This window comes from Hypanus sabinus, chromosome 21, assembly GCF_030144855.1.
Source record: "Hypanus sabinus isolate sHypSab1 chromosome 21, sHypSab1.hap1, whole genome shotgun sequence".
Classification (NCBI taxonomy): domain Eukaryota; kingdom Metazoa; phylum Chordata; class Chondrichthyes; order Myliobatiformes; family Dasyatidae; genus Hypanus; species Hypanus sabinus.
The window spans coordinates 61,649,108-61,676,322 of NC_082726.1; the positions used below are offsets into that span (position 1 = coordinate 61,649,108).

The following is a 27,215-nucleotide window of genomic DNA, read 5'->3' on the forward strand; positions in this document are numbered from 1 at the left end:
GCTGTCAGAATCATTTCCTGCAGTCCCAGAGTCACTTCTACAATCACCACGGAGGAGGCCCCAGAACCTGAGATTGTTTCACAGCCATATGTCTCAGCTGCCAAGCAGTGACCTCTCTGCAAGAAAGGCATTACCCACAAAAGTAAGAAATTCTCCATAGTGTTAAGTCTTTAGGCCTGAATGAGACAATTTTAAAATTTAATATGCCATGGATATTTTTACAGTAGTTATGTGATTTTGTGTGTGTATTTTTTTGAGTTGTGATGCATTCTATATTGAGTGGGAGTTAATTGCTAAGCAGGGAGGAATGTTGATCAATATTTGAGTAATATTGTAAATATATTGCTTGATTAAGTATTCTTTGTTGTCTACATAACTCATTACAGGTTATATGTAAAAGCACGTGAATGCCACATCATAGGCGCGCGCCTCACTCGAAGTAAAATCAAACTAAGGACACATTATTCCTAGCTCTGTGTTTTTCTTTCCATTAGTTTTGTGTTTTGGAGTTGTAAAGCATAATGAAGACCACATTGTGGGCACTGAATACACTACATTACTTCAGAACGGTTCTGAAGAACTTCTGAAGGGCAGCAGTTCAAAGTGGCGGCTCACCACTCTCTTCTTAAGGACAATTAGTTGGTGAGCAAGAATTACTAGCCTTATCCTGAAAAATAACAAAAATATTTGATGGTGTTATTTCTGCATATAACAATGTAACAATTACAGCACGGAAACAGGCCATCTCGGCCCTTCTAGTCCGTGCTGACACTTATACTCACTTAGTCCAACTGGCCCGCACTCAGCCCATAACCCTCCATTCCTTTCCTATCCATATACTATCCAATTTTACTTTAAATGACAATATCGAACCTGCCTCTACCACTTCTACTGGAAGCTCATTCCACACAGCTACCACTCTCTAAGTAATTCCCCCTCATGTTACCCTTAAACTTTTGCCCCCTAACTCTCAAATCATGTCCTCTTGTTTGAATCTCCCCTACTCTCTGCACTGTAACTAAATATGCTTGCGTTCATTCTTTATGGCATAGATAGAAGTCACTTGGCTCATTGAGTCATTGGCCTTTTGACAAAGGGTCTGGAACCTAAAACATTAACTCTGTTTCTCTTTCTGCAGATGCTATCCAAAATACTGTCTGTTTCCAGCATCATCTGTTTTATTGCCAAAAATGTCTCAACAAGGTGAAAACAAAGAAGGAATTTGGAATGCAATCAAAATGAAAGTCAGGATGTAATCTTCCTCATATTTAAAAAGTTTCAAGATTGTTCAATGTCATTTCCAGTACACAAGTGCAAAGAAGAACAAAATAATTGTTACTCCAGATTTGATGCAGCACATAAAAATTAAGACAAAGAACACTATAATAAAAAAATAAATATAAATACACAAGAAAGCTTATTAACATAGATTGATTGTACAGTGACACTAGGTGACTGACTGGAAATGATGAAGTAGTGCTGGTGGGGATTGTGGAGGGTTGGGTTAGTGGGTGGAGGTGCTTTACTTCTTTGGGAAAGTAACTGTTTTTGAGTCTGATGGTCCTGGAATGGGTATTAAAAGGGGTGGCAAGTGAAAATGTATGCATGTTATAAGAAAATTACTTTAGGTAGAATAAATCTGTCTTTCTAGACTATTGGTGGAAAGAAATGCAGGTTATGGGGTGAGGGATGGAAACAGAGATACACTGAGGACATGTTAATGTTTGAGTCATAGAGTAATAGATTATCACAGAATAGAATACTGTAGAGATTGACTGTGCCTACATAACTACATTAAGGGTACTGAGCACTGGGATTGAATGCCAGATAGCAAAACAAGTGAGATCATAAACACCAAAAGTGGACAAGGCAAAGGTCAAAGATCCTGGAAGAAAGTTAGATGATCCAGATCATTGCAGAAGATCCCTCTAGCCATGCCAAACTATTATTCTGTCTAGTCTGATCGACCTTTAATTTTGTTCACCTTTTGTATCTCAATTCCTCAATATTGATATATTTGCTATAAGCAAGTGACCAGAACCACTCACAAAAACAGGCATTGGTGAGGACAAATGCAGTTATGTGGGCACAGAGGAAACACATGGTTGAAAATCTGAAAGATGTTTTAGATATTAAAGGAAAAAGCAAAGGTAACAAAACTGAAAGAAAACAGAAAATGGTGGAAAACTAAGGTCAGATAAGATCTATGGCAAAAAAGTCAGTTAATGTTCTGGGTCTGAGATCCTACCTCAGAACTCAGATCTTTTTGATTTACAAGACTGAGAATTTGAAATTGGCTTGCAGAGAAGTGAAAACAAGTACAAAGACAAGGATGATTGGTGGAACATAATGGGTACAGATCATAGATATTTGCACAAGTTAAAAGTTAAAGGAAGATGAGAGATTTGAATGAAAAAGTATATTGGAATATGAAGAGTAATGAAAAAATGGAAAAAGTATCATCAGTAGAACCAAAGCAAAAAAGCAGACCAAGTTAAAAAGTAGCAATATCTGTAATAGAGTGGAAAGCTCAGCTCATAATTAGCTTGAAGTTGTTAGATTGATAAGGCACTTGTCTTGAAAGGGGTTTGAATTGGGATATTGAATTCTGGAGGAAGTGTGACTTGCAAGGTGTTCCAAGTATTCTGTAGTTCCACTTAAGATTTCCAGTATCTGTAATTTAGGTTTCCATTCCCTCTTTCCAGAATTTATCCCCAATCAGAGAAATGTACCTTAGCCTGGACTAAAGGCCAGAGAGCAGTCTAATGTAGTGATGGTGAAAGAAGCAATACATAAAAGGGTTGGTCTGAATATCATCAGCAGACACGTAGAAAATGACCCCATGCCTAGGAATATAATTTCAGGATAACAGATGAAGGAATTTGGCTATTCCTGAAGTAACATCGGTACTTGGGATAGGGATAGAGTCATGGTAGGAATGAGACCAGCTGTCCAACATATTGGAAAATATATCAAAAACCAAACTGAGTTTATCCTGTGAACTTATCCTGTATTAAAATGCTTTTCATACAAACAAGGAACTTGAGTGAGATCATTCGGGGGCGTTAAGACTACGTAACCTATTTAACATCCCTTCTATGGGATACTAAAATACATAAGACCATAAGATATGGGAGCAGAATTAGACCATTTGGCCCATTGAGTCTGCTCTGCCATTTATCATGACTGATCCAATTTCTCCTCAGCCCCAATTTCCTGCCTTCTCCTCATATCCCTTCATGCCCTGATCAACCAAGAATCTATCAACCTCTGCCTTAAATATATGCAAAGACTTGACCACCATAGCTGCCTGTGGCAAAGAATTCTATAGATTTGCCATTCTCTGGTTAAAGAAATTCTTCTTCACCTCTGTTCTAAAAGGAGACCTCTCTATTCTGAGGCTGTGTCCTCTGGTCTTAGACTCTCCAACCATAGGAAACATCCTCTCCACATCCACTCTATCAATGCCTTTCACTATTTGAAAGGTTTCAATGAGGTCACCCCTCATTTTTCTGAATTCCAGTGAATACAGGCCCAGAGCCATCGAACGCTCTTCAGATGACAATTCAATCCTGGAATCATTTTTGTGAAGCTCATTTGAACCCTCTCCAGATTTAGCTTTCTAAGACAAGAACCCCAAAACTGCACACAATACTTCAAGTGAGGCCTCACTCGTGCTTTAAAAAATCTTAACATCTTTACTCTAATATTCTAGTCCTCTTGAAATGAATGCTAACATTGCATTTGCTTTCCTCACTAGATTCAACCTGTAAATTAATCTTAAGGGAATCCTGCTCAAGGACTCCAAAATCTGCTTGCACCTTAGTTTTTTTTTGTATTTTCTCTCCATTTAGAAAATAATCAACCCTTTTATTTCTTCCACCAAAGTGCATGACCATACACTTCCTGACACCGTATTTCTCTTGCCATTTCTTTGTCCATTCTCCTAACCTAAGTCCTTCTGTAGCCTGTGTACTTCCTCAAAACTACTTGCCTCTTCATCTATCCTCATATCATCTGTAAACTTTGCAACAAAGCCATCAATTCCATCATCCAAATCACTGACATATAACGTAAAAAGAATCGGTCCCAACACAGACCCCTGTGGAACACCACTAGTCACCGACAGCCACCTAGAAAAGGATCCCTTTATTTCTGCTCTTTGCCTCCTGCCAATCAGCCACTGCTTTATCCATGCTTGAATCTTTCCTGTAATACCATGGCTACATATCTTGTTAACCAGCCTCATGTGTGTCATCTTGTCAAAGTCCTTCTGAAAATCCAAGTACACAACATCAGCGGATAATCATTTGTCTATTCTGCATATTATTTCTTCAAAGAATTTTAACAGTTTTGACAAGCAAGATTTTCCCCTTGAGGAAACCATGCTTGATCAGGCCTATTTTATCATGTGCCTCCAAGTACCAACTCATCCTTGGTAATCGACTCCAACATCTTCCCAAACACTGAGGTCAAACTGGCCAAGGGTTTTATTTCTTCTGCCTCTCTACATTCTTGAACAGTGGAATGACATTTGCAATTTTCCAGTCTCCTGGAACCACTCCAGAATCTAGTGATTCTTGAAAGATCATTATTAATGCCTCCACGATCTCTTCAGCCACCTCTTTCAGAACTAGATTATTGTGCAAATGTCCAAAAAACAGAATCTCCCCCCAAAATCTTGCATGTCAGCTAGATTTGCAGTTCTGTTACAAGTGAGATTTTACTTAGATCGGAACACATCAGCCATTGCAGAAAATTGTCCCACTGGAGAGCTTGTTAAGCACAAGGGCTCATTTTGCACTCACTCGCATGACAGAAAGCATCCAATTTCTAAATAGATGACAGTATTACAGAGTAACATCTGGAAGCCTAACCATTTTTAAATATTTTTGCAATTGTCTTTGCCTTGTGCCTGCTTATTTGACACACAAGAGAACCAAGGAAATTCCCACAACTCCATTCTAATTCCAATTCACTGGGTTATTTCACAATGTTCATGGAATTTGATGTCAGCAAAGTAGTAAACCATTTGGGAAAATTGCAAAAATATCTATAATTGATTCTTAAAATTCATTTAAATACAAAGTCTTCTGCAACAATCTGAGATTGATGAATTCCACTGCCAACACTGAAAAGTCACAAAATATAAATCCTCTTGCAATAAAGTGCTTGTACCAGGAGTAAAATATTCATTATTTTTATGGATGTGGTACAGCACTCAAAGTTGTCTGTAAATAAAAATTATTTTTTATTTTTTTTAAAGTAAATTTATCAGCAAAAGTGTAAACAAATGTATCTCATGACACAGAGAAATGAACATAACGTAACAGCTTTTCAGTCAATACAGAAGCATTATGGAACATTATTATAAAGCAAAGTATATAGAAATACTCAAAGCAGTGTATAACAGAAAGAAAGTATAAGAAAATGGCAGAACTAATTAAAATGTCAAAAATCTGGGTATAATATTAATGTTTCTAATTATAATTAAAAAAAACTGTGGCAAAGTATGGTGGATCCAACAGCTTCAAATTGAAACAAAACAGCCGACATGGTTAAGCACCTAACCTCAGGCATACTCAGATAATTACAGCATTGTATTTTCCCCACATTTTTTCAGGACACGAGACAATTTGAAGCTCTGGATTCTTACCTATAATAGAACCATTTAGTGTTAATACAGTAATTAGAATCAATGCCAATCCAAGTGAAAGTTTATTTGTAAAAATAACTAAAAATGCACTGCATGTTTTTAATTAGGAAGAGTTAGTGGGAAATGGATGGTATAATAGATTATTCAGAATATTATTTCTAGTTTACTGGATTATGTACTGGGTCAAAGTGAACAGACTTTTGTGAAATGAGATTAAGCAGTTTCAAACTAGTGAGAATGACCCCAGGGTAAAACTATTTCTAATACTAATAAGCAACAGTCATAGGGGCAATTTTATTTGTACATTAGGCAAATAGAGTAAAATGACACTGCAGAAAAAGAATACATTTTATAGGAATAAAGATAAGGTTGCATTACTATTACTTCTTATACTAGTGTCATAACATATTTAAGGAAATCATTGCAGTAATTTAAGTCAAATATTGTAATATTAAAAAATAAATTACATTCCATTAAATATAAAAGGAATTATTTGTCATTTTTACAAAACAGAAAATGGGTTCATAAATTAACATAGGGATGTGAATAAACACAATCCCACCCAAACAATCATAATTAAATCTCTGAATATGCATAAACTTGTACAGATTGCTGTCACGAGTTTTTTTTTAAAGAATAAGGGTCCAGCGCTTCTTGCAGTCAATAGCAAAAATAAATATTAAAAGCATTTAACATACCCAAGACACCAAATTCAGAAAGTGAACTGTTACAAACTGTGTATGGAGCTTGGTTTGGCCACAAATGGTTCATGGGCACACAAGTCTTCTTATCTACCTCTTGATCATGTAAAACATGATGGCGATGGCTGTGAAAGCAATAATATTTAACAATAAAATCTAGACAAGATATATTCCAGTGAGCAGCAAATAATGTATTGTCATCAAAAAACTTCACTTCTGCATTTAATGTAATAGAGGCTCAGATTTTAAAATATTTATACATCATTTATTTACCTGCAGAATGACTTAATTTACCAAAAAACAGGACTATAAAACAAAAAATATTAACTTAATTAATTGGCATAACAATTTTAACTGGTTAAATTTGGCTAATTTTATAGGACCTAACAGGAATAGGCGCTTCTGCCCACAATTAATTTGAAAGTTAAAAAAATCAATATCCTTAAATGAAAATATTTAATGAAAAAGCTGCAGATGCTACGAACGCCTTGTGAAACACTTGTGCTTATTGAATGTAAGCATCAAGTTGCCTGCCATTTTAATTCACCATGCTATTTCTGCTCTCTTTCTCTGGTCTCCCAGCTGTTACATGTGGTCCAAAAGCCAGCTTGAGGAACAATTTCATCTTTCACCTGTATACGTTGCTGTCTGTAGGACTTAACATCAAATTCTCCAACTTGAGATATCTTGCTTTTTCTTTGTTTGTATCAGGACTTTTTTTGTTTGCCAGTCATTTTCATCCATTTTCATTCATTTGGCCACTGGGATGTGTTCAGCAGACAAGACTATAGAACATGACAGACCTTATATCTTTACTATCACATTACACAGAAAAAGGAGTTTAAATACTTCATTATTTCAACCAGTATGGGAAATTGCTTCTGTTCCATCCATTGTTCTCTCCTAACTTCTCTGCTACCCAGACCAATTTTTTTTCTCCTTTTCTCAGTTCTTAGGAAAGATTCAGATCCAAAATGTTAACTGCTCATATTTCCACAAATGTTGCCTGACCCATTGGCATTCTTCAGCATTTTCTATTTATACGTGACTTTAATTTTAATTTAATTGTGAAAGTGAAAGGCCAAAGCATAATTAATAATGTGTTTTAAGGAATGCAAAGAAAAAGAGGTTGAAAGATTTTAGTCAAGTCAATTTTTACATTGTTCAACAGTTAAATCATGCCTATAATTTGGCTCAAATTGAACTGGTTTTCTTGGCGTGCAATAAGTACCTGAAATTAGTTTTCTGCAATGATTCTAGTAAACTTTCTTGGAAGTGCCTCAAATGGAATCTTTGCAATACATACTTGTAGCCCATTGAAACACAGATCCAATTTCACTGAAAGGTAAAATATCATGCAAACCAGAACTAGGCATAAAGAGCTTGACAAATTTGCTTAGTTCCTGTTGAGTCTGAAACAAAGGTGTGAGGATTTGCTTAAAAATTAGTTATCTAGTGGTGCTAAGAATAAAAATCTCAAATGTGTTTAATTTTGTAAACAAAAATCACATACTTTGAACAAATATCAGTTCAGAACTTAGTTTTTTATGGAGTAGAGATTTCTATAGTTACAGTGTAGTTGCTGAAAAGTTATAATTATTCATTGTGTTATGAAATGTATTTATATAATGAATTATATAATATCAGGTTAACTATTTACTGATAATAAATGACAATTTCTAGCATGCTTCAAGTTCATAAGATATAGGAGCAGAAATGAGACCATTTGGTCCATAGAGTCTTCTCCACCATTTCATCATGAATGACCCATTTTCCTCTCAGCTCCAATTCCCTGCCTTCTCTCTGTGTTCCTTCATGTCCTGATTAATCAAGAATCCATCAACCTCTGCCTTCAAGAGATTCTGCATTACAGAACATCCTTTGGGAGAAGGGAGTGGGGTATCCTGCGCAATGATTTCCTGAGCAGATTGTCACACGTATTTGTCAGACCATAAAACCATAAGATATAGGAGCAGAAACAAGAGAAAATCTGTAGATGCTGGAAATCCAAGCAACGCACAAAATGCTGGTGGAACTCAGCAGGCCAGGCAGCATCTATGAAAGAGAGTATGGTTGACATTTCGGGCACTGCTGTACTCTTGTCTGTAGATGCTGCCTGGCCTGCTGAGTTCCTTCGGTATTTTGTGTGTCTTGGCCATTTGGCCTATCAAGTATGCTTCTCTGTTTCATCATGCCTGATCCATTTCCTTCTCAACCCCAGTCTCTTGCCTTCTTTCCATAATCTTTCATACCCTGACTAGTCAAAAACCTATCAACCTCCAGCCTTAAGTGCGCTCAGTGACCTGGCCTCCATGGCCACATGTGGCAACAAATTCCACCAACTCACCACCATCTGGCTAAAGAAATTCCACCTCATCTCCATTCTAAATGGACGTCCCTCTACTTTGAGGCTGTGCCCTCTGGTCTTAAGACTCCTCCACCATAGGAAACATGCTCTCAACATCCACTCTATCTAGGCCTTTCAACATTCAGTGCGGATATATCAGCCCCCAATCCGTGAACCACAATATTCTACATTCCTGAATTATAGAACATGAGGAATAGATCATGACATGTCCTTCAAAAGGCAACACCAAATGATTCTGGCCGCTTTCGGTGGGACTTAACACAAAAAAAGTAGATGTGCTGGGATGCTGCAAAATGTTTACCTGAAGGTACCTCGTTCAACATCTTGTCCACTAAGTCTAACATGAATTCCTTCTTTCAGTAAAGAACCAAATGCCATGTACTCTGCCAGGGCCCAATCAACCACTTGATTTTTGATCATTTCTGCTCGTCCATTCAAAATGCGAGACAAACCTGAAAAAAGAATAAAGCGCTGTTTAGGTAATTAACAGTGTTCAAGAAATTAAAACAGATGCCAGGATGATCAATACTAGATCTTTCCTAACCTTTTAATTCTAGCTTGTCAAAGCCTATGATTCATTAATTTCATAATGTTATTGTTTTATTTTTAAATTGTACATGGGTCACCTTTCTTAGTGGCAGCTTGTTCACGGTGAGTCAGATTTGAAATCATGTCCAGAAATTAGATGATACTAGATAGAATTTGAGCTCAGTGCTGAAGCAGTGCATGGAGGAAAATTAAATCTAGTCAACTGTACAATATATTAAAGGATCTCAAAGTATGTTACCTTCTTCCTCCAGCCAACACCACCAACTGCACATTAACTAATCACTGATCCTTTTTGCTGTTTGCAGTTCCTTGGTGGATACAGGCTGCCAGTCACAATTAACTATAGAAAAATACTGCATGTAATTGACGATGTCCTGAGACCATCTAAAAAGCTCTAGACAGAGGCAAATGTCTTCTCTGCACAGCACAATAAGTGAAATATATGCTGATTTCAAGAGAGGCTTAGCTAAAATATAACCAGTTTCAATGGTTAATATTCAAGAACAATTGTGGAGAAATGCTCCTGTATGTCAAAATCCTTAAGGATCCCTGAGCAGTAAGAATCCAATTACAAGTTATAAGAGATAAGAACTTTTGCAGAGACAGTGTATGGATCAAGGTTCCTAGTGCCAAGTAGAAATCAATGTAAAACATTGAAGGTAGAATGGCAATTATGACAACATATCAAAACAATTTTCATTAAGTTAATCTTTATAAATTATAAACATTGATTCACAAAGCATTTCCACAATTGCTTTTGAACCTATTGATGGTTCTAATCAGAATTATGTTTAACATCACTGGCATATGTCATGAAATGATGGATGCCACTTTTCTGAGGCACCGCTCCTTGAAGATAACCTAGATACTATCGAGGCTAGTGCTCATGATGGAGTTGGCTATTTTTACAATTTTTTGCACTTTACTTTGATTCTGTGCAGTGGTGTCCCCATACCAAAAGGTGATACAGCCAGTTAGAATGCTCTCCACAGTACATCTGTAGAAATTTGCAAGTGTTTTTGGTGACATACCAAATCTTAAACTCCTAATGAAATATAGATGCTTCCATCATCGATATATGCCAGTATATAGATGACACTCAGCAACTTGCACATTTCTTCCTTTACTCCTCTTCTAAAGTTGAGGCTTGTGCAAAGTTCCACCCCACAAACAGGCTCAGCTCTCTGGGAATTAAAACATGTTTAAGCATATACGACAGGCAGAACTAATGAACACTGGAGCACTCAGTTTTGCCCTCACACAACAATCACATATACTCTTCATAGGTAACTGGATAACCACTGTAGCTACAGAGAACATTGACATCAAATATTATATTCTCTTTCCCCTTAATAAACTGTGTAGCTTGTTGGTGATTATTCTATGGTTATGAGATTATAGAGAGCAGATATAGATTAAAATGAGAACCAGTTTTGAGAAAATAAAATCCGTTCACAATTTAAATTCAACTGGTACTTCACAGGCTATCGAATCCTAACAATAGGGTGGTGCATTCTAATTCCGTATCATTGAAACTATGTAGAGCAAGGGTTTCCAACCTGGGGTTCACGGACCCCTCGCTTAATTGTATTGGTCTATTGCATAGAAAATGTTGGGAACCCTGATGTGGAGGAAGACAATAGATGAATGCTCATGTTAATTAATGAAAAGTGAAAACTTCCAGATGCAAACATAGACAACATTAATTCGCCTCCTCCTGTATTAATGCATTGCTAAAGGCATATCCCTACTACTTAATGCAAAGTTCAAGTCTGTTTTGTCACTTAATAGTTTGGCTAGTTGTATATTTAGAGAGCTATCCCTCAACACTAACTATTATGGCATATTTTGCATGTCTGGAGTTTATGCTAGGAAGCTTCTGACCAGATGTCATTCAGTAATGAATACTTGAAGGAATTCTGCAAGTTGGGTTGCGTTAAACTGTAAATACATCATTCTTCAAAGTTACCTGCCAATATTCAAAAATGTTAAAATTAAGAGGGTGATTGTAAGTCAATGAAACTATAGCTAACATTCAAAAACTATAAAACATCGTCAGGAAGAAATCTAGATTCTATCCAGATATGCTGTATTTAATAAAGATGTTATATCTCCCAGTTACAACTTCTGTATAACTCAATTAGTCAGTCACAACATAGCTGAGAAAAATTCAACTGTATTCAAGGCAATGTCTTCCAGTATTCTTCTTCAGCCCATTACCTCTTCCATCTATCACCTCCCGCTTCTTACTTAACCTCCCTCCCCCATTGACCTACCCCTCACCTGGTCTCACCTATCACCTGCCAGCTTGTACTTCTTCCCTTCTTCCCATCCTTATTCTAGCTTCTAATCCTTCCTTTCCAATCCTGACGAAGGACCTTGACTGGAAAGTGAACTGTTAATTCCCTTCATAGATGGTGGGTTCCTCCAGCACTCTGGCCTATTACATCAAGATGTCCATGTGGAATGTTGCCGACTGGCACAATCCAGGTTACAGGAGGATGTGCTGAGGGATGCATTGAAATTTGATGCAGCCATTGCAAGGGCTCGGTGGAGAAAGACCACAGTATAAGATTCTTTTTCTACTGCAGTGGGGAGGAGATAGGTTGAGAGAGGAAGCCCCTCAATTACTACGCCGCTCCAGAGTGCTACATCAGTGGCAGCAGTGCTATTGATGTGTGTGAACATAATAGAACACTACAGAGAGCATTGACTATGAATGTAAAGAATGAAAAGGTATTGAACAGTTTATTCTTGTAAATAGTTTTTTATTATGAATAATACTTTTGTTTTTAAAAATCTGTGCATTTTGCTCAAGATTTCTAGCATTTGTAGAATCTCGTGTTTATGTCACTGAATGCTCCAGCTTTGGAATATTCACTGACCCATCAATGGAATTATCATCTAAGCCATTTGGGTATCCATACAAAATCACTTTTAAGTGCAGTCCAAATTTATAATTTAAAAAACTGCCCAAATGGCAAACAAAAAAACAAACAAAAAAAATTACAATTTTTTGAAGTTATTGGTGTTGAAGGACAACTGAATATGGAATAAGCTCCCAAACATTTTCAGAATATGGAACAGGCAATGTGAATAGATGACGTGCTGATAAATGTTCATGATCACCGCAGAGTAGAGGCATTTAGAGTGCTGTGATTACATAATATTGTTGTAAATCACAAATGCTTCCAGTACCATTTGAATTCAAATAATGAAGTCAGTCTGTCAAATTTATTAGTAGCATTTGCTTAAATGTACAATAAAATCTAATGAAAGCTCGTACAGAAATGTTTTTCAAATAGTATCATTATTAAGGAGGGTTTTAATATCTTGCTAAGCACGCGAAAATAAGTAACAATTAATAAACAGCCATTGGTTGTTATATATCAATGCTAAAATAGTCTGTGCAAAATATGTCAGATGAATAACAAAACAGGATAATAGCTTTAGGAGAACTGTGGCTCCCTTGGACATGCATTCAAAACATTTATTTAATTCTATTGCTTCCCAGAAGTAAAACCCTGGGTGTTTAATTTGAATTTGTAGAGATTGACTGTGCTGTATCCTACAGTCTTCTCATATTATATATTTGTTTTATTTCATGCATTTCAAGAGCCAGTATATTTTAGTTCCATACTATAGATCCAACATGTGCAGAAATGAAAATGTGATTTTGGTGAAATATTACTCTGGAGAATTTCTTATGGTATGAAGCTGTAAAGGTTTCCTGGAAATAAGCCTGTGTTTAGAATAACTGCACAGACAATTACCACTAAGGATGGGCTGCTGTTTACATCTCCACCTGGAACAATGTATGCACAGTAAAATGGGAACAGTAATTTCATGGAACCTGAGTAAACCTTTCATTCATAAACCGAATAAATATGACACAACATCATATTTACTACTTCAGCGGTAATGCAGATGAACAATCTTTCCAAGTAAAACTGAAAACTTTCAATAAATTGTAGCTTTGACAACAGTACAAATAAAATTGTAGTTTAGATTCCTAGCAGTGGCATCCTTCCCTCGCCTACTGCCTTCCAATTAGCTCTTGTTTTACAGTCGGGGCAAATAACAGTGCTCCCCAGTAGCTTCTGAAGGAAGCTGCCCTCAGTTCTAGTGACCTCTTTTTCCACTATTAGTTGTCTGGCATCAGTCTAAGAGCTGTAAGGTCATCAAGCTGACCGAGTAGTTAATAACCTTGTAGAATTCTCACAGACAGTAGACCAGGAAAGAAAGTACACAATGTTAAATTAAGCCTTTAACTATTTTACTGAGTCTGAGAAAAATAATTGGAACATGCAGTTAAGATCAATGCCAAGAATTAAAGACAAAATTTCCTAAGTGTAATGGATTCTGATTTTTTAAATTTAATTTAAAATACACATTTCCAAACAATGAGAGTATTTTAAAGATCAATTTTAATGTTTCACAGAAAAATTCCCAGGTTGGTAGGACATTTTAGAAGCACTAGATAATTTATACAGTGTCTCTGTAATTTACATATATTTATATATACAATATGTCTAGACCAGGCATGGGCAAACTGCGGCCCGTTAAGCTTTTTAATCCGGCCCGCAGAACTTGATGAAATTATATTAATAAACCTTGTTAACGTTTTTTCCCCGCAATTCTGGCGTTTTCCCAATAGATGACACACTCTATATACATTGACCTTTGTTGAGGTGCAGCGTATTACTCCACATTTGCACTTTACTCTTTGTTCGGCTCGACCTATTTGTGTGAACAGGCGTTCAGTGTCATGAACATCAACAAAGCCAGCCACAGATCCAAGTTAACTGACCAACACCTCAGATCCATCCTGAGAATCGCCACAACAAAACTAAATCCAGACTTTGATGCGCTGGCTAAAAAGGGAGACCAACAACACTGTTCCCACTGAAATTAAAAATAAGTTTCTTTGTTGTGTTATGTAAAAAATACATTTGAAAATATTTTTTTTCAATAAGCCTTACATGTTACATGTCATTTCTGTTAAGTGATGGACTTGAGTAGTGCGCAGGTGCACGTACGCTCTCAAAATAAAAAATGCGCTCCAGATCAAATAACACGCTCCGCATACTGGCGCGCTGTCATTGTTCTGTCTTTGTGCTGGTCGTTGTTGAGTTTTGGCACAGGGGACAATTGAATAAGAAGGAGCAGGACAAGTAGACCTGCATCTCCTACCGTTTTTGAAATAAAGACAGTCAGGAGAGAGTGATGACGATAATATCTTGAAGGATAACAGAATTTTCAGTGCTTTAAAATAATAACTGTTACTATTAAAAAGCTGTATTTTATTCATTTAATTTTCAGTGTTTTAAAAGTCATTTCAATAAATAGCTAAATACCGTGGGACTTCAAAGACAGATATTTTGTGGTAATGCATTTGTTCATTTTCAATTGAAATTAAAGCACATGTTTTCTACATATCCCATGATATTTTATTTTCTCTTATGAGGTGTATTACCAAAACACTCCATCCATCTGCTCCTGGTCCGGCCCCCCTGTCAAATTTTAGAACCTTTTGTGGCCCACAAGTCAAAAAGTTTGCCCACCCATGGTCTAGACATAATTTCTAAATGTTGGTTGCAATTATATTTCTAAGTCCATCTTAGATTTTTCACCAAAATAAATACAGCATGATCATGACTGGAAGAAGAGGTTATGATCTCCAGATATAATAAGCATCTATTAGATCATGTATTAAACGACTGACAATGAAACATGAACCCTACTCTACTCAAAATGCATTGATGTTAATATTACATCAGTGGTGACACCCAGCTGATCAACTGTGGTATGCTTATGTTTAAATGCAGTTCAACGAGTGTTATATTAATGGAATAATTTATTTATGCTACCCTGAATAACAGATGGTGCATGCATTGACCAATACAAATATGCAAGTGACACTATTTAAAAACTGTTTGCTTAAAGCATGGTGTGGTGTTTAACATCCACACAACATGCATGCGACTGATGCTAGACAGATAATGTTTGGCATCAGCTACTTATCCCAATTAAGCAGCATAGTGCCCCAAGTAAACTAAGGGAATCCTGGTTATTTTCACAATTTGTTTTTGTTCTTTAAGAACCTCCCAAATAAGCAGCTGCCCCAAATAATCGATGGCTGATTAACCAGAATCCACTGTATAAGCAATTGAAAACATTATCACTCCACAATTAACAGCAATTATGTATTGCTCTTCTACATATCATGAACTATATTAAAACATTGTCATATATCACATTGTCTCATCAAAAATGTAATTCACCAATAAAAACACATACCTCTATGAATAATAAAATTTTTGACTGGCACTGAACTGGCTACATTCCCAATATGCTCCAGAACGTCCAGGGAAAGGCCAGTTGGAGGACAAGTCATACTTTTCGGCTCGCCAGTCAGAGTGAAGAAACCTGAGACAAAAAAAAGACATTTTTTTATATAAATCACTGATTCATAAAACTGTGCACTTCTACTTGTGTGTTATTTGCCTATTACAATACTATTGCAAAAAGAGAACAGTTTGTTCAATATATTCCTTTAGATCAAGACTCAGTTACATTTCATTCCATTTCATTTCATTCTCATCCTTAAATATTTGCATATATTGCCCACCTGGCCAAGGGGAATCTAGCCACTCTTTAATTTGAAGAATTTTTTCATCTTTTGCTCTGGTATAAGCTTCTTCACAAATCCTGTCATAATCTGCAACGTCTTCCTGCAAAACACAATCATATATATACACATACACATTAAACTAGCTAGAAGATCTTCAAGTTAGTTTGTAAAGATCATAAGTTGCTAATATCTAAAGAAACCTGTTAAACAATAATATGAATTCATAATTTCTTACTTAAATAAGTAATGCAAAAATCATTAAATTGATCATCACAATTTACACAAGTCATTAATCATAAACACTACGGACAACTTTATCATCTTAAAATATTACTGGCTGCATAATGGCACTGCAAATTAGGGAAGCATGCAAGACTCCTCTGCCAGTTATTTTTTGGTTTTACACAGTTCCATTTGTTGGTCTTTCATTTGTTCAATGAAGAGGCACCATCTGAAATGAGGTCCAGTGTCCACTACAAGAACATAGGGGAGAAAGATCACTTCTAAGCAGGAGACACTAGATCATGTCAAATCCTTCTGGTTAATTTGATATCATCAAGAAATTTGTTATTCCTCTTTGCACTATGTGGTGCATCAGGATTAACCTTGCCATTTCTTCAGCATTTTGTCTGTTGCTAACTCGATGCTCAACCTAGCATGGATGGAAAACGTACAAGGAGCCAGCCAGATTCAAACCTGGGACCACTTGCCTCAAAGTCTAGTCCTAATTCCACTACTCCATAGGCTGGCATTACTGAGCAATATGGCATTTTGAGAATGAATTGCAAACACAGGTCACACAGCAAGTCACAGACTAGATTTAGATCAATGTTATTTTAAAGGCAAAAGGAGCCCCATCTATGCATGCTACCTTTAACAACATCACCAGAAGTTTCAGATGTAACAGGTAACCAAAAATATGCAGACCTCATACTCCTGTAGTGTCAGAACCCCTTCTGATATTAGTTTATCCGCATACTTCTTGAGAACAGACACTTGCCGGTGGATCTGTTTGTACATGAGAGGCTGTGTAAACATGGGCTCATCCACTTCATTGTGCCCTCTTTTCCGATAGCACACCTATAAGTAACAATAACAAGGATATAACCATCTGCAATATAACTGACATTGTAATTCAGAACATAAATTAAATACAGGTATAGTTGCCATTCAGACTGTTTTAAGAAGTCTATTGCTCAACACCCTCATTAATATGCTCTGCATTGGACAAAGGATGGAATTACCAGATCGATTACAACATCCTTATTGAATGTGCTCCTCCACTCTGCAGCCACTTTGCACACATAGTTCACTGCTTCTGGGTCATCAGCATTTACATGAAAGATCGGTGCATTCACAACACGAGCAACGTCAGTAGGGTAAGGAGATGAACGAGCCACACGAGGATCGGTGGTAAACCCAATCTACAAAGAAACAAATTACTTTCAATATTAACAACAGAAATGAACCATCAGGTTGAACCAAATTGCACAATGCTGACCTTCACATAGCAATGGAACACTATGGACCACCTCTTGCACTACCGTGGATTTATATTTGATTGTGTCTGGTTTCTGCATTAAAGACTTGTTTTCTCACAATCTTTTTTACTCTCTCTCTCTCTCTCTCTCATCTTGCATAATTTATATTCAGTCTGTTGCCTGTACCCATGTGCCTGTGATACAAGCAAGTTTTATTTTGTTGTGCCAATACCACACAGTAACTTATGCACATGACAGTAAAATCTACTTGAATGCATTTCATTGGTTGAAAACAATGCAGCACCTCACTAACTTCTTTGTGTCATATTCTACTGTATATTAAGTCAAATGCGCCTTTTCTTACCTGGTTGTTTACAACTACATGGATTGTACCGTGTGTGGTATACGACGGCAGATCACTAAGATGAAATGTCTCATACACAATGCCCTGGCCAGCAAAAGCAGCATCACCATGTAGAAGGATGGACATCACCTTTAAATTTAAAATTTCTTTGAATTAGTCACTACATTCCTTAGAAATTGGTGAATGAATTATTACAACCTTCAGCCTTTTCATCATTTAAAGAATGGTAAGAATTATTTAACCCAATTAATACCTTTATTAAAATAAAACTGTATGTGAAGGGTCATTGACTTTATCAAATTCTACTAAAAATCCACATGAACATCTATTGTATTACTGCCAACTTGTCAAAAATTCAATCAGGTTAATCAAACACAACTTGCCTTTAACAAATCTATGATATCATTCCTTTATTAATATACAATTAAGGTTACTTTTACATTTTCTCCAGTGGTCACCATTTTTAAAAGATTATCTACCAAGAGGGATCTATTTGCTTGAAGGGTTACCCAACAGCTTCAGAAGGTTGGTATATAAATGGACAGTCAGGCTGAATACAGAAAACTCAAGAACAATAAAGGAATATGGACTTGTTATATGTATTTTGCTTCCATTCTGCAACATTTTAGTCTGCAATAAGATTCAATTGCACACTTAATACTTGCGTACCAATGGAAGATTAGTGGGTTCTTTTTATACCAACTGCCTTCCTATTCTAGTTTTATCAATTCAGCCTGGCTCTTACTTATTAATCTTACCTTTGAATTAGGTAAGTAAAATTCTTGCTAATCAAACAAATCATACCTTTCCAATTTGGTAAACTGATCTAATGCTCCCCAGATTACAGCAGGCGAAGTATTGGTCACCTGGACAGTTGGAAAAGCAAAACCAACCGAGTTCCAGGCAGCATACAAAGCCTGTGGCCTCACAACAGTCAGGAAAATCTATCTGGCTGGTCACATAAACGCTCATTCATAAGTATATGTTTGTTTTTTGTAAAAAAGTGAGGATCTAAAGAAAGATCACACCTGGGAATCCTCCAAAAATAATTTCCTTGAAATAGGGTCAAATTTTACATCAATTAAATATGTAAATATTAAATCAAGTTTTGTTGTTATCTTGGCTACCATGATTCAATATAACAAATCGGCATTTTTGCCTTTATTCACATTTTCTTCCTGGATAATGGTAGTTTTAGGGGAATGGTGATAAAGATTAACATAGCCTTTAGTTATTACTCATTTGTAGTTTATGCAACAAAAAGAGCTTCCTCTGATAGTGCATTTAAGAAGCTCTTAGATAGGCATGTGGATGATAAATTTTTTAAATGGAGGGGTACGTAGGAGGGAAGGGTTACATTAACATCTAGTCCTACATAACATACCAGAGTAGAATAAAAGGTCAGCATAACATCATAGGCCTAAGGGCTTGTACTGTGTTGTAGTGTTCTATATTCTATATATCACTTGTCCTAAACTTCTGTTACTCCTCCACAGCTATCCAGCTGTGATAGGAGATGGCTTGAGTATTGGGCTAGCAACACCATCCTGTAAAAACCCAGACCTAAAGCAGCAACAGAAGTTCCAAAGACCTTATCCCTGGGAGAGGAAGGATCTTCAATGGGCTCCATCTGGGGACAACTAGAAAGACTGGCCCAGGACAGAGGATTCTGCTGCTGGCTGCTGGCAGCCTCTGCCCCAGTCGGGATAATGGGGCAAACTTCTGAATTAACTTTGTAGATAAATATTTTAACAGAAAATAATTTTGTTAATTGGCTGATTGTTTGAATAAACAAACTGCCTGGGAAATAAGGTTTCATTTTGTCCAATGTGATATTACTAATGTTATCAAAAATAATGTAATATTAATTACAATTTCAAAAGATATGGAAAGAATGTCATAATACATAAGGGATCTCATTTCAAGATACCACACAAATCATTTTCAAACCAGCTTTCATAATTTCCCAATTAGTTATCATAAACAAACTTCTAAATTGTTGTTCTCCATATAGTTGCAAAATAATATTCATAAATATTTTAGACTAGCAGCAAAGAGTGTATTTAATTAAGATTACAAATCTAGGAAGCTATTTGGATCTTTGTTAAATATTGTACCTTTTTGCCTGTGGTATCTCCGCGATAAAACTGCTCTGCTTTGGTTTTACCCTGTACCACTGGATTGACTGCTTCCAAATGCGAAGGATTTGCCACTAGTGACATACTTATATGTTTGTTAGTTGCTCGATTGACTCTTTCCTGATATACACCAAGGTGGTACTTAACATCTCCTGAACCCTGAATGTCAAAAGAAGTAGTTTCAGATAAATAAATCCTCATTGAAAACAATGCTATTGATTAGTCCGCAAATAAAATAAGAATCACACGAGAAACATTCTGATTGCTCTTAGATGTTTATTTTTAAAATTATCTTGAAGGTGGGGATGAATCAGCATATAGGAGGGAGACTGAAAATCTGACTAAGTGATGTCATAACAACAACCTCTTACTCAAAGTCAGCAAGATCGAGGAGCTGATTATAGACTTCAGGAGGTGGTAACCACAGTCCATGAGCCAGTCCTCATCTGAGGATCAGAGGTGGAGAGGGTCACCAACTTTAAATTCATCACTGTTATTATTTCGGATTATCTGTTCTGGGCCTAGCACGCAAGTGCAATTATGAAGAAAGCACAGTTGTGCCTCTACTTTCTTAAGAGTTTATGAAGATTTGGCATGACATTAAAAACTTTAACAGACTTCTGTGTTACAAAATACCAAAGCCCTTGAATGGAAGATCCTACAAAAAGTTATGGAAATGGCCCAGTCCATCATGGGTAAAACCCTCACCACCATTGAGCACATCTACATGAAACACTGTCGCAGGAAAGTAACATCCATCATCAAGACTCATGAAGGGTCCTGATGAAGGGACTCTGCCCAAAACATTTACTCTTTTCCATAGCTGCTACCTGACCTGAGTTCCTCCAGCATTTGGTATGTGTTGCGTAGATTTCCAGCATCTGCAGATTTTCTCTTGTCCATCATCAGGGCCACCCACCACCTGGACGTGCTCTTTCCTCACTACTGCAATCAGGAAGGTGATAGAGGAGTCTCAAGACTCACACCACCCAGGTTCAGGGATAGTTATTACCCCTCAACCATCAGGCTCTTGAGCTAAAGAGAAGAACTTCATTCAGCTTCACTTTAACATTGAAATGTTCCTACAACCTATGGACTCACTTTCAAGGACTCTTCATCTCATGTTCTCAATAGTTATTGCTTATTTATTATCATCTTTTTGTATTTGCCGTTTGAGTCTTTTGCACACTAGCTGAATGCCCAAGTTGGTGCACTGTTCCATTAATTCTATTATAGCTATTATTCTATTATGGATTTATTGAGTAAGCTTGCAAGAAAATGAATCTCAGGCTTGTACAAAGGGACATGTATGTACTTTGATAACAAATTTAATTTGAGGCTAGTATAAATGTGATTGCTTTATTCTATTATTTATGACTTTTTATACATAACCTAAATTTAACTGCACAAAAATTAACACCATATTCACCAATATAGCCTATATTCATTCCTGTTTATCAATAACAGAAAAGCATATAGACTGGCACAACATCGTGGGCCAAAGGCCCATACTGTGCTGTGTATAGATGAAATATTAAATAGATGCCCCAGCTGCACTCTCAGGCAGTTGTAAATAAGTCTACAGCACTGTTTCAGAGAGCTGGGAGTAAATACCCAGTAACCTAGCTAATAACTAGTTCAAAAAAATAACTTTTCAAAATTGATAAACTGATCAATGTAACACTAGCATTTATGGACTTTATGCATAAACTGGCTGCTTCATTGTCTGTAACTACAATCCAAAAGTTAACTGCAAAATGCTTTGGGATGATTTGAAAATAACCATGTAAATGCAAGTCTCTCATCTGAAATTTTAAATCAAAACAGAATGCAATAAAACATAAGTTTCAAATTCTAAATCAGGGGTTCCCAACCTTTTTTATGCCATGAACCAATACCACTAAGGGGTTCGTGGACTCTAGGTTGGAAACTCCTATTCTAAATAGTCTTGAGTGGGTTGGAACATATACAAATTTATTAAGAATACTGTACATAATTTGAAGCAACGTTCCCTCTAATTTTTAGTAGAGTGTGCACAAAAATCTTATGTTGTGCAAATTTATTTCCTGTGACAAAAGTATGTGCGCACTGAATGCGCACATGGCACAGTTTATGTAGGTTTACAAAATATTTGACATAAAACTCCACAGAATAACAACAAAATAACATACATATTTCTTCTCTCTTGTCTGGCATTTAGCCATTCTTTGATCTCCTCTGGGCTTGATCGTTTTCACTCTTGCTCATCTGCACTAACCATAACATGCATAGCACTCCTGTAATGGGTAATGACGGGTTTTGCTGCCTGAGCTTTTGGACTCCGTCCAAATGCGATTTACTTGCCAAATGACATTTCAAAGCATCAAGTTTCCAAATATCATCTCATTTCTTTCCACCAGCAAATTCTCCAGCAACTTTCGCATCATGACAATACAAACAGATAACTCCAGTTTCCGAATAATACATAAATATTTCTTGTAGCTGAACATTCATGACCTCATGAGCTTTTGGTGTAGCAGTTTCTACAATTTTGTTAAGCCGTTCAACTTTAAACAAATTTGCAGTTCTTTTGCATTTCACGCCCTTCGCTTCTTTTGAATTTGACATAGTGAATCAATATCTTTTTCAATAAAAATTTAGTAAGCCATCTACAGGATTTGAAACAGATCTTTGTAAACTTTATGATATGAACACTGTCCATCAAAGATGGCTGCCGTTGTGACACAGCTATACAAACCAGAACAGGAAAGGTGAGGTGACATAAATTAGTGACGTGCATTGTGGTATCTGAAAAACCAACTAACTAGTTAACAGAAACATCTAGCTAAAAGATTATTTTCAATAAGTATAATTATTAATTACCACATTATTTTAGGTAACTCATTTTTTGTACGCACATTAATTTCCTTTAGACGCTGGTTGAAAAATTTGTGCACACGCACTGCTTAGAGGGAACATAGATTTGAAGTGAAAGTATGTGCTTATTTTGATAAAGGCAAAACTAGATTTTAAATGTAACTACACAAATTAGACACTATCTAAAACATTTGATGCTCACCTCCTCTGAAGCTTCTAATTTTGGGTCAAATTGGCAGAAAATCTGTTCCAAATCCTTCCGGATGACATTAGCCAACACATTTAACCGGCCTCTGGAAAGGTTTCAACTTTTTTAATGCACAAAAATTATTTTTCAAGAACTTTTCAATAAAATAGAAGAGAAACAAAGAACACTAATCACATACTGTAGAAAAAAAATTCCTCAAATCACTTTCACTCTAATTCGTGATACCTTAGCAATGAGAATGTTTCTCTCTGTCTGCACTGGTTATATGCTTCATTCATAGAAGACAGAGACAGAAAAAAAAGAAACTGTAGTTTCGAATAGAGAAAAAAATTCTTAAATGCTTCAGAGGTTAAAAGTAATTCTAATTAGCTGGACTAATGATGAGTAAGGAGGCTATTGGCTCAGACTCTCTCCAGTTCCTTGCAAAATTCAAGATTTTCTCAAAGGAAGTGCTACATCATAAACACAAAATACTCTGCAGATGCTGGGGTCAAAGCAACACGTACAACACGCTGGAGGAACTTGGCAGGTCGGGCAGCATCCGTGGAAACGAACAGTCAACGTTTCAGGTCGAGACCCTTTGTCAGGACTGAAGAGGGAGGGGGCAGGGGCCCTATAAAGAAATTGGTGGGGGAGAGTGGGAAGGAGAAGGCTGGTAGGTGCCGGGTGAAAAATCAGTAAGGGGAAAGATAAAGGGGTGGGGGAGGGGAAGCAGGGAGGGCATAGGCAGGAAAGGTGAAGAAGGAATGCAAGGGGAAAGCACTATGGGTAGTAGAAGGAGGCGGAACCATGTGGAAGGTGATAGGCAGCTGGAGGAGGAGGCAGAGTGAAACTGGGATGGGGGAAGGGAAGGGGAGGGAATTATCTGAAGTTGGAGAATTCAATGTTCATGTTGAGGGGCTGGAGACAGTGTTGCTCCTCCAACCTGAGTTTGGCCTCATCATGGCAGCACAGGAAGCCATGTATGGACATATCCCCAATCTGCGACATCGTAGCGGTTACAGACCGCTATTAAAGTACCAGTGATATGGGTTTAATTCTGCCACCATCTATAAGGAGTTTGTATGTTCTTCCTGTGTGGGCTTCCTCTGGGTGCTCTGGTTTCATCCCACATTCCAAAGGCACACAGGTAAGTGGATTAATTAATCATATGGGTGTAATTGGGCGGCATAGGCTTGTTGGGCCAGAAGGGCCTGGTATTGTGCTGTACCTCTAATAGAATTCCTATCTGAAAATTGAAGTCTTAAGTTTCCTAACAACTATCAGCACTAATACTGAGGAATCCAGAAGAAAATCAGTTCGGTTAGACCTGTCACAGAAACAATATTTCTGTCATACTGAGGTCCAAATGTGAGGTAAAAAAGAACTATAATTGTACAAAAAGAATTAAACATTTTCAATTATTCCTAAGTGTTTATAAATGATTCTGTTTCCCAGTCTGCAGCTAGGGTCAGATGTATATACTTTCAAAAGAAGCTTAATAAAATACAACAAAATTGGTTCTGTGAGGATAATTAAACCCTTGGGGTAAAGGCAATGGCGTAAAATTGGCTAAAGGATAACAAGTTGTTCTTTACGGTAAATGGACATTTTCTGACTTCATGCAAATATACACATGATCCCCAAGGTAGTTGTAGTTACATATCAGTGATGCCCATTCAAATATACAAAGCACAGTTTGAAAAAAAATAAGTGACAAAAACTTGCAAACTTGTGGTAAAAACTTTTGGTAAATGCAATGGCATACAGTACAGGCCACAATAAAGGCTCAAGGGTATAGATATCCAAATCCTTCAAGGCAGTATAGGCTAACAAAGCTATTGTTACAACATATGGATTCCCTGGACTTTATAAATTATGGTCTACAAAAGCCAGCAAGTTACGTCAAATGAAAAATACAATTATTGTTCCCAATTGCTGTATTTTCAATTTTGGCCATCACATTAAAGAATGATGATGATGCTGATTTCAGACAGATTTATTAGAGTGATTCCAAGAAAGGTTAGAGTAAAGATGATAATTTAAATGATAATTAAATTAGACACACTGTGGTTGTCCTGCTCTACACAGAAAAAGCAACATTTTGATAAGTAATTCAAGAGAAACTTGGGAATGATTGAAAGATCAATAACAAGACACAACTTTTTGGTGATTTGGAAATGAGACATCAAAGAAAAATACCTATGGATTTAATGATTAAGATTTGAAATACATTGCTTCTTGAGCTCCTAGAAACAATAAAAGGCTTCAAAAGTAATTTAACTATGAGAAAGAAAATAATTGTATAGATATGGGGAATATAAACTATTCCGATAAAATACCAAAATCTCAATAAATTAGCAATTTTGAAACTACATCTTTGCCAATGTCTTTGCAAATTTTGGAAAACAGTCTTAATATGCAAAATTAGAAGAGTTGATACCAAGAAAAATAGTGGAAAGAACTTCAGCAATAAAATTCCAAATCAAGCATAAATGAAACAGTTTAACTAATCCTTTATTAGTTCAGTAAGCGAAAAAATCTGTTATGCTGCAATGTCAATGTTTTCAATTATAGCATTCCTAAAAAACAAATCATATTCCAACCCAAAATACAAATTAAAAATACCAATAAAACACACAGGAAATTTATTGTTTTTGCACAGTTCTGCTCAACAGGTGCAAAGGTAGAACAATTACTGCACACACGTCACATGATCAGAACATACTACAGAAACAGCCATCTGGTATAAACTGCTCCAAGTAATTAAGTTCATTTGCCCATGTAGGTGACGGAGTGGAGATTCATCTCTACAAGAGGAAGTATAAGAAGCTCCTTCCCTCCTCCAGCCTGCAGGTCACCGTTGGGCAAAGGTGTAGCGACTGCTTAGCCCACCTCTCTATCAGGGTCACGTGAAGGCATGGGAGCAGGTGGTGGGTGGTCATATAAGCAGCAGGTGCATGTCACAAGTCCTGGTTATGTGACCACCGATACCAAGCAAACGTCTTTGAAGAGTATTGATAATGGGTGGGGACATCTGTCTTGTAAAGACACTGCCCAGTAGGCAATGGCAAACCACTTCTGTAGAAAAAATTGCCAAGAGCAATCATGGTTATGGAAAAACCGGGATCACCCTGTCATTTGTCATGGCACATAATGATGATGCTGTCCAGAACTATGCTGGTAAAAGAAGGCAGATTCTCTTATCTGCTGATAAGAGCAGATAGGTATGCAAGTCCAATCACGAGAATGTGGTGAGCCTGGCCATTATACATACAGAAACCACTGTCAATGTAAGCAACAGATCTGTTGAGGACCATGGTAAAGGTGGGAAAAGCTGGAGAACCTTCCTGCTGATTATGTATAGTACTTTTTGAAAAAGATGCTTTAAGAAAATGAAAAAAAAATTCTTACCTGTGTGGCATTCCCATGATCACGTTGTCTACTCCCATGGAAATAGACACGTCAATGATGGTCTTTAAGGCTGGAATTAACACCTCACATCCTTCCACACCAAACCGCTTCTCAGACGACCATTTCCTTGCAAGAAACTCTTCAAACCTTTTAACCATAAAGATCTAATTATCTCTGGTTACCCAATTGCTTTGACAGGAAGTTGAGAGTGGGAACTAACTAATCATGCAGGTCACCTGCATGTCCCAAATAGGTGGCCCTTTGAATGACCATATGGCTACAAATGATAATTTGGTTCCATGAATGCTAGGTCTAAAAAGAATGCAGAAAGGGGAAATGAGGTACTTAACATGCTTATGAAACATTTCTTCCACTTAAAAAATTTGTGTGTCTATTTACCCAAGGACTTGATACATAGGTTTTATTGAGTCAACATCCATTATGCCTCTAAACTCTTTAGCATAAAAAGGTAAATCCTTAAAATCTATCACTCTAATGAGTTTGTGTATACTTTTGGGATGGGCGGGTAGTTATTAAAATACTGGTTAAGTGAGAGCAAGGAATTAAGTCACTTAACACACCTTCAAAATTGCTACTGATACTTTTCTACCAGAGATTCTTAAATATTCTTAAATACATCATACACCAAGAAAAATGCTATGTGATGCATAACTTCATATATAAATGCTACTTTATGGATGAAATCATTCATTGCCAACTGCTTGATCAACACAACATGTCCTACTAATGCTAGAAAATCAAAGTGTAGTCCTTATTTCAACTAAGAGTTATGATCTTGCTGAATGGCAAGCAGGCTTGAAGGACCAAGTGGCCAACTTTACAGTGCCTGATGAAATCACAAGACAA

General features: G+C 36.8%; 1 protein-coding gene across 4 annotated transcripts in view; it reads right to left on the bottom strand.

The window, feature by feature from the left end:
- The window catches only part of ogdhl (oxoglutarate dehydrogenase L), a 101,930-nt gene that overhangs the window by 36,980 nt on the left and 37,735 nt on the right, over positions 1-27,215 (bottom strand). For all 4 annotated transcript variants that reach the window (XM_059946703.1, XM_059946700.1, XM_059946701.1 and 1 more), the window contains exons 7-16: positions 26,349-26,495; positions 22,950-23,040; positions 19,871-20,050; positions 17,754-17,882; positions 17,153-17,332; positions 16,836-16,988; positions 15,906-16,008; positions 15,575-15,703; positions 9,027-9,177; positions 6,355-6,482 (exon numbers count right to left, since the gene is read on the bottom strand). In XM_059946703.1, coding sequence (XP_059802686.1) covers positions 6,355-6,482; positions 9,027-9,177; positions 15,575-15,703; positions 15,906-16,008; positions 16,836-16,988; positions 17,153-17,332; positions 17,754-17,882; positions 19,871-20,050; positions 22,950-23,040; positions 26,349-26,495 — 1,391 coding nt within the window. The remainder of the gene's footprint in view (positions 1-6,354; positions 6,483-9,026; positions 9,178-15,574; positions 15,704-15,905; positions 16,009-16,835; positions 16,989-17,152; positions 17,333-17,753; positions 17,883-19,870; positions 20,051-22,949; positions 23,041-26,348; positions 26,496-27,215) is intronic.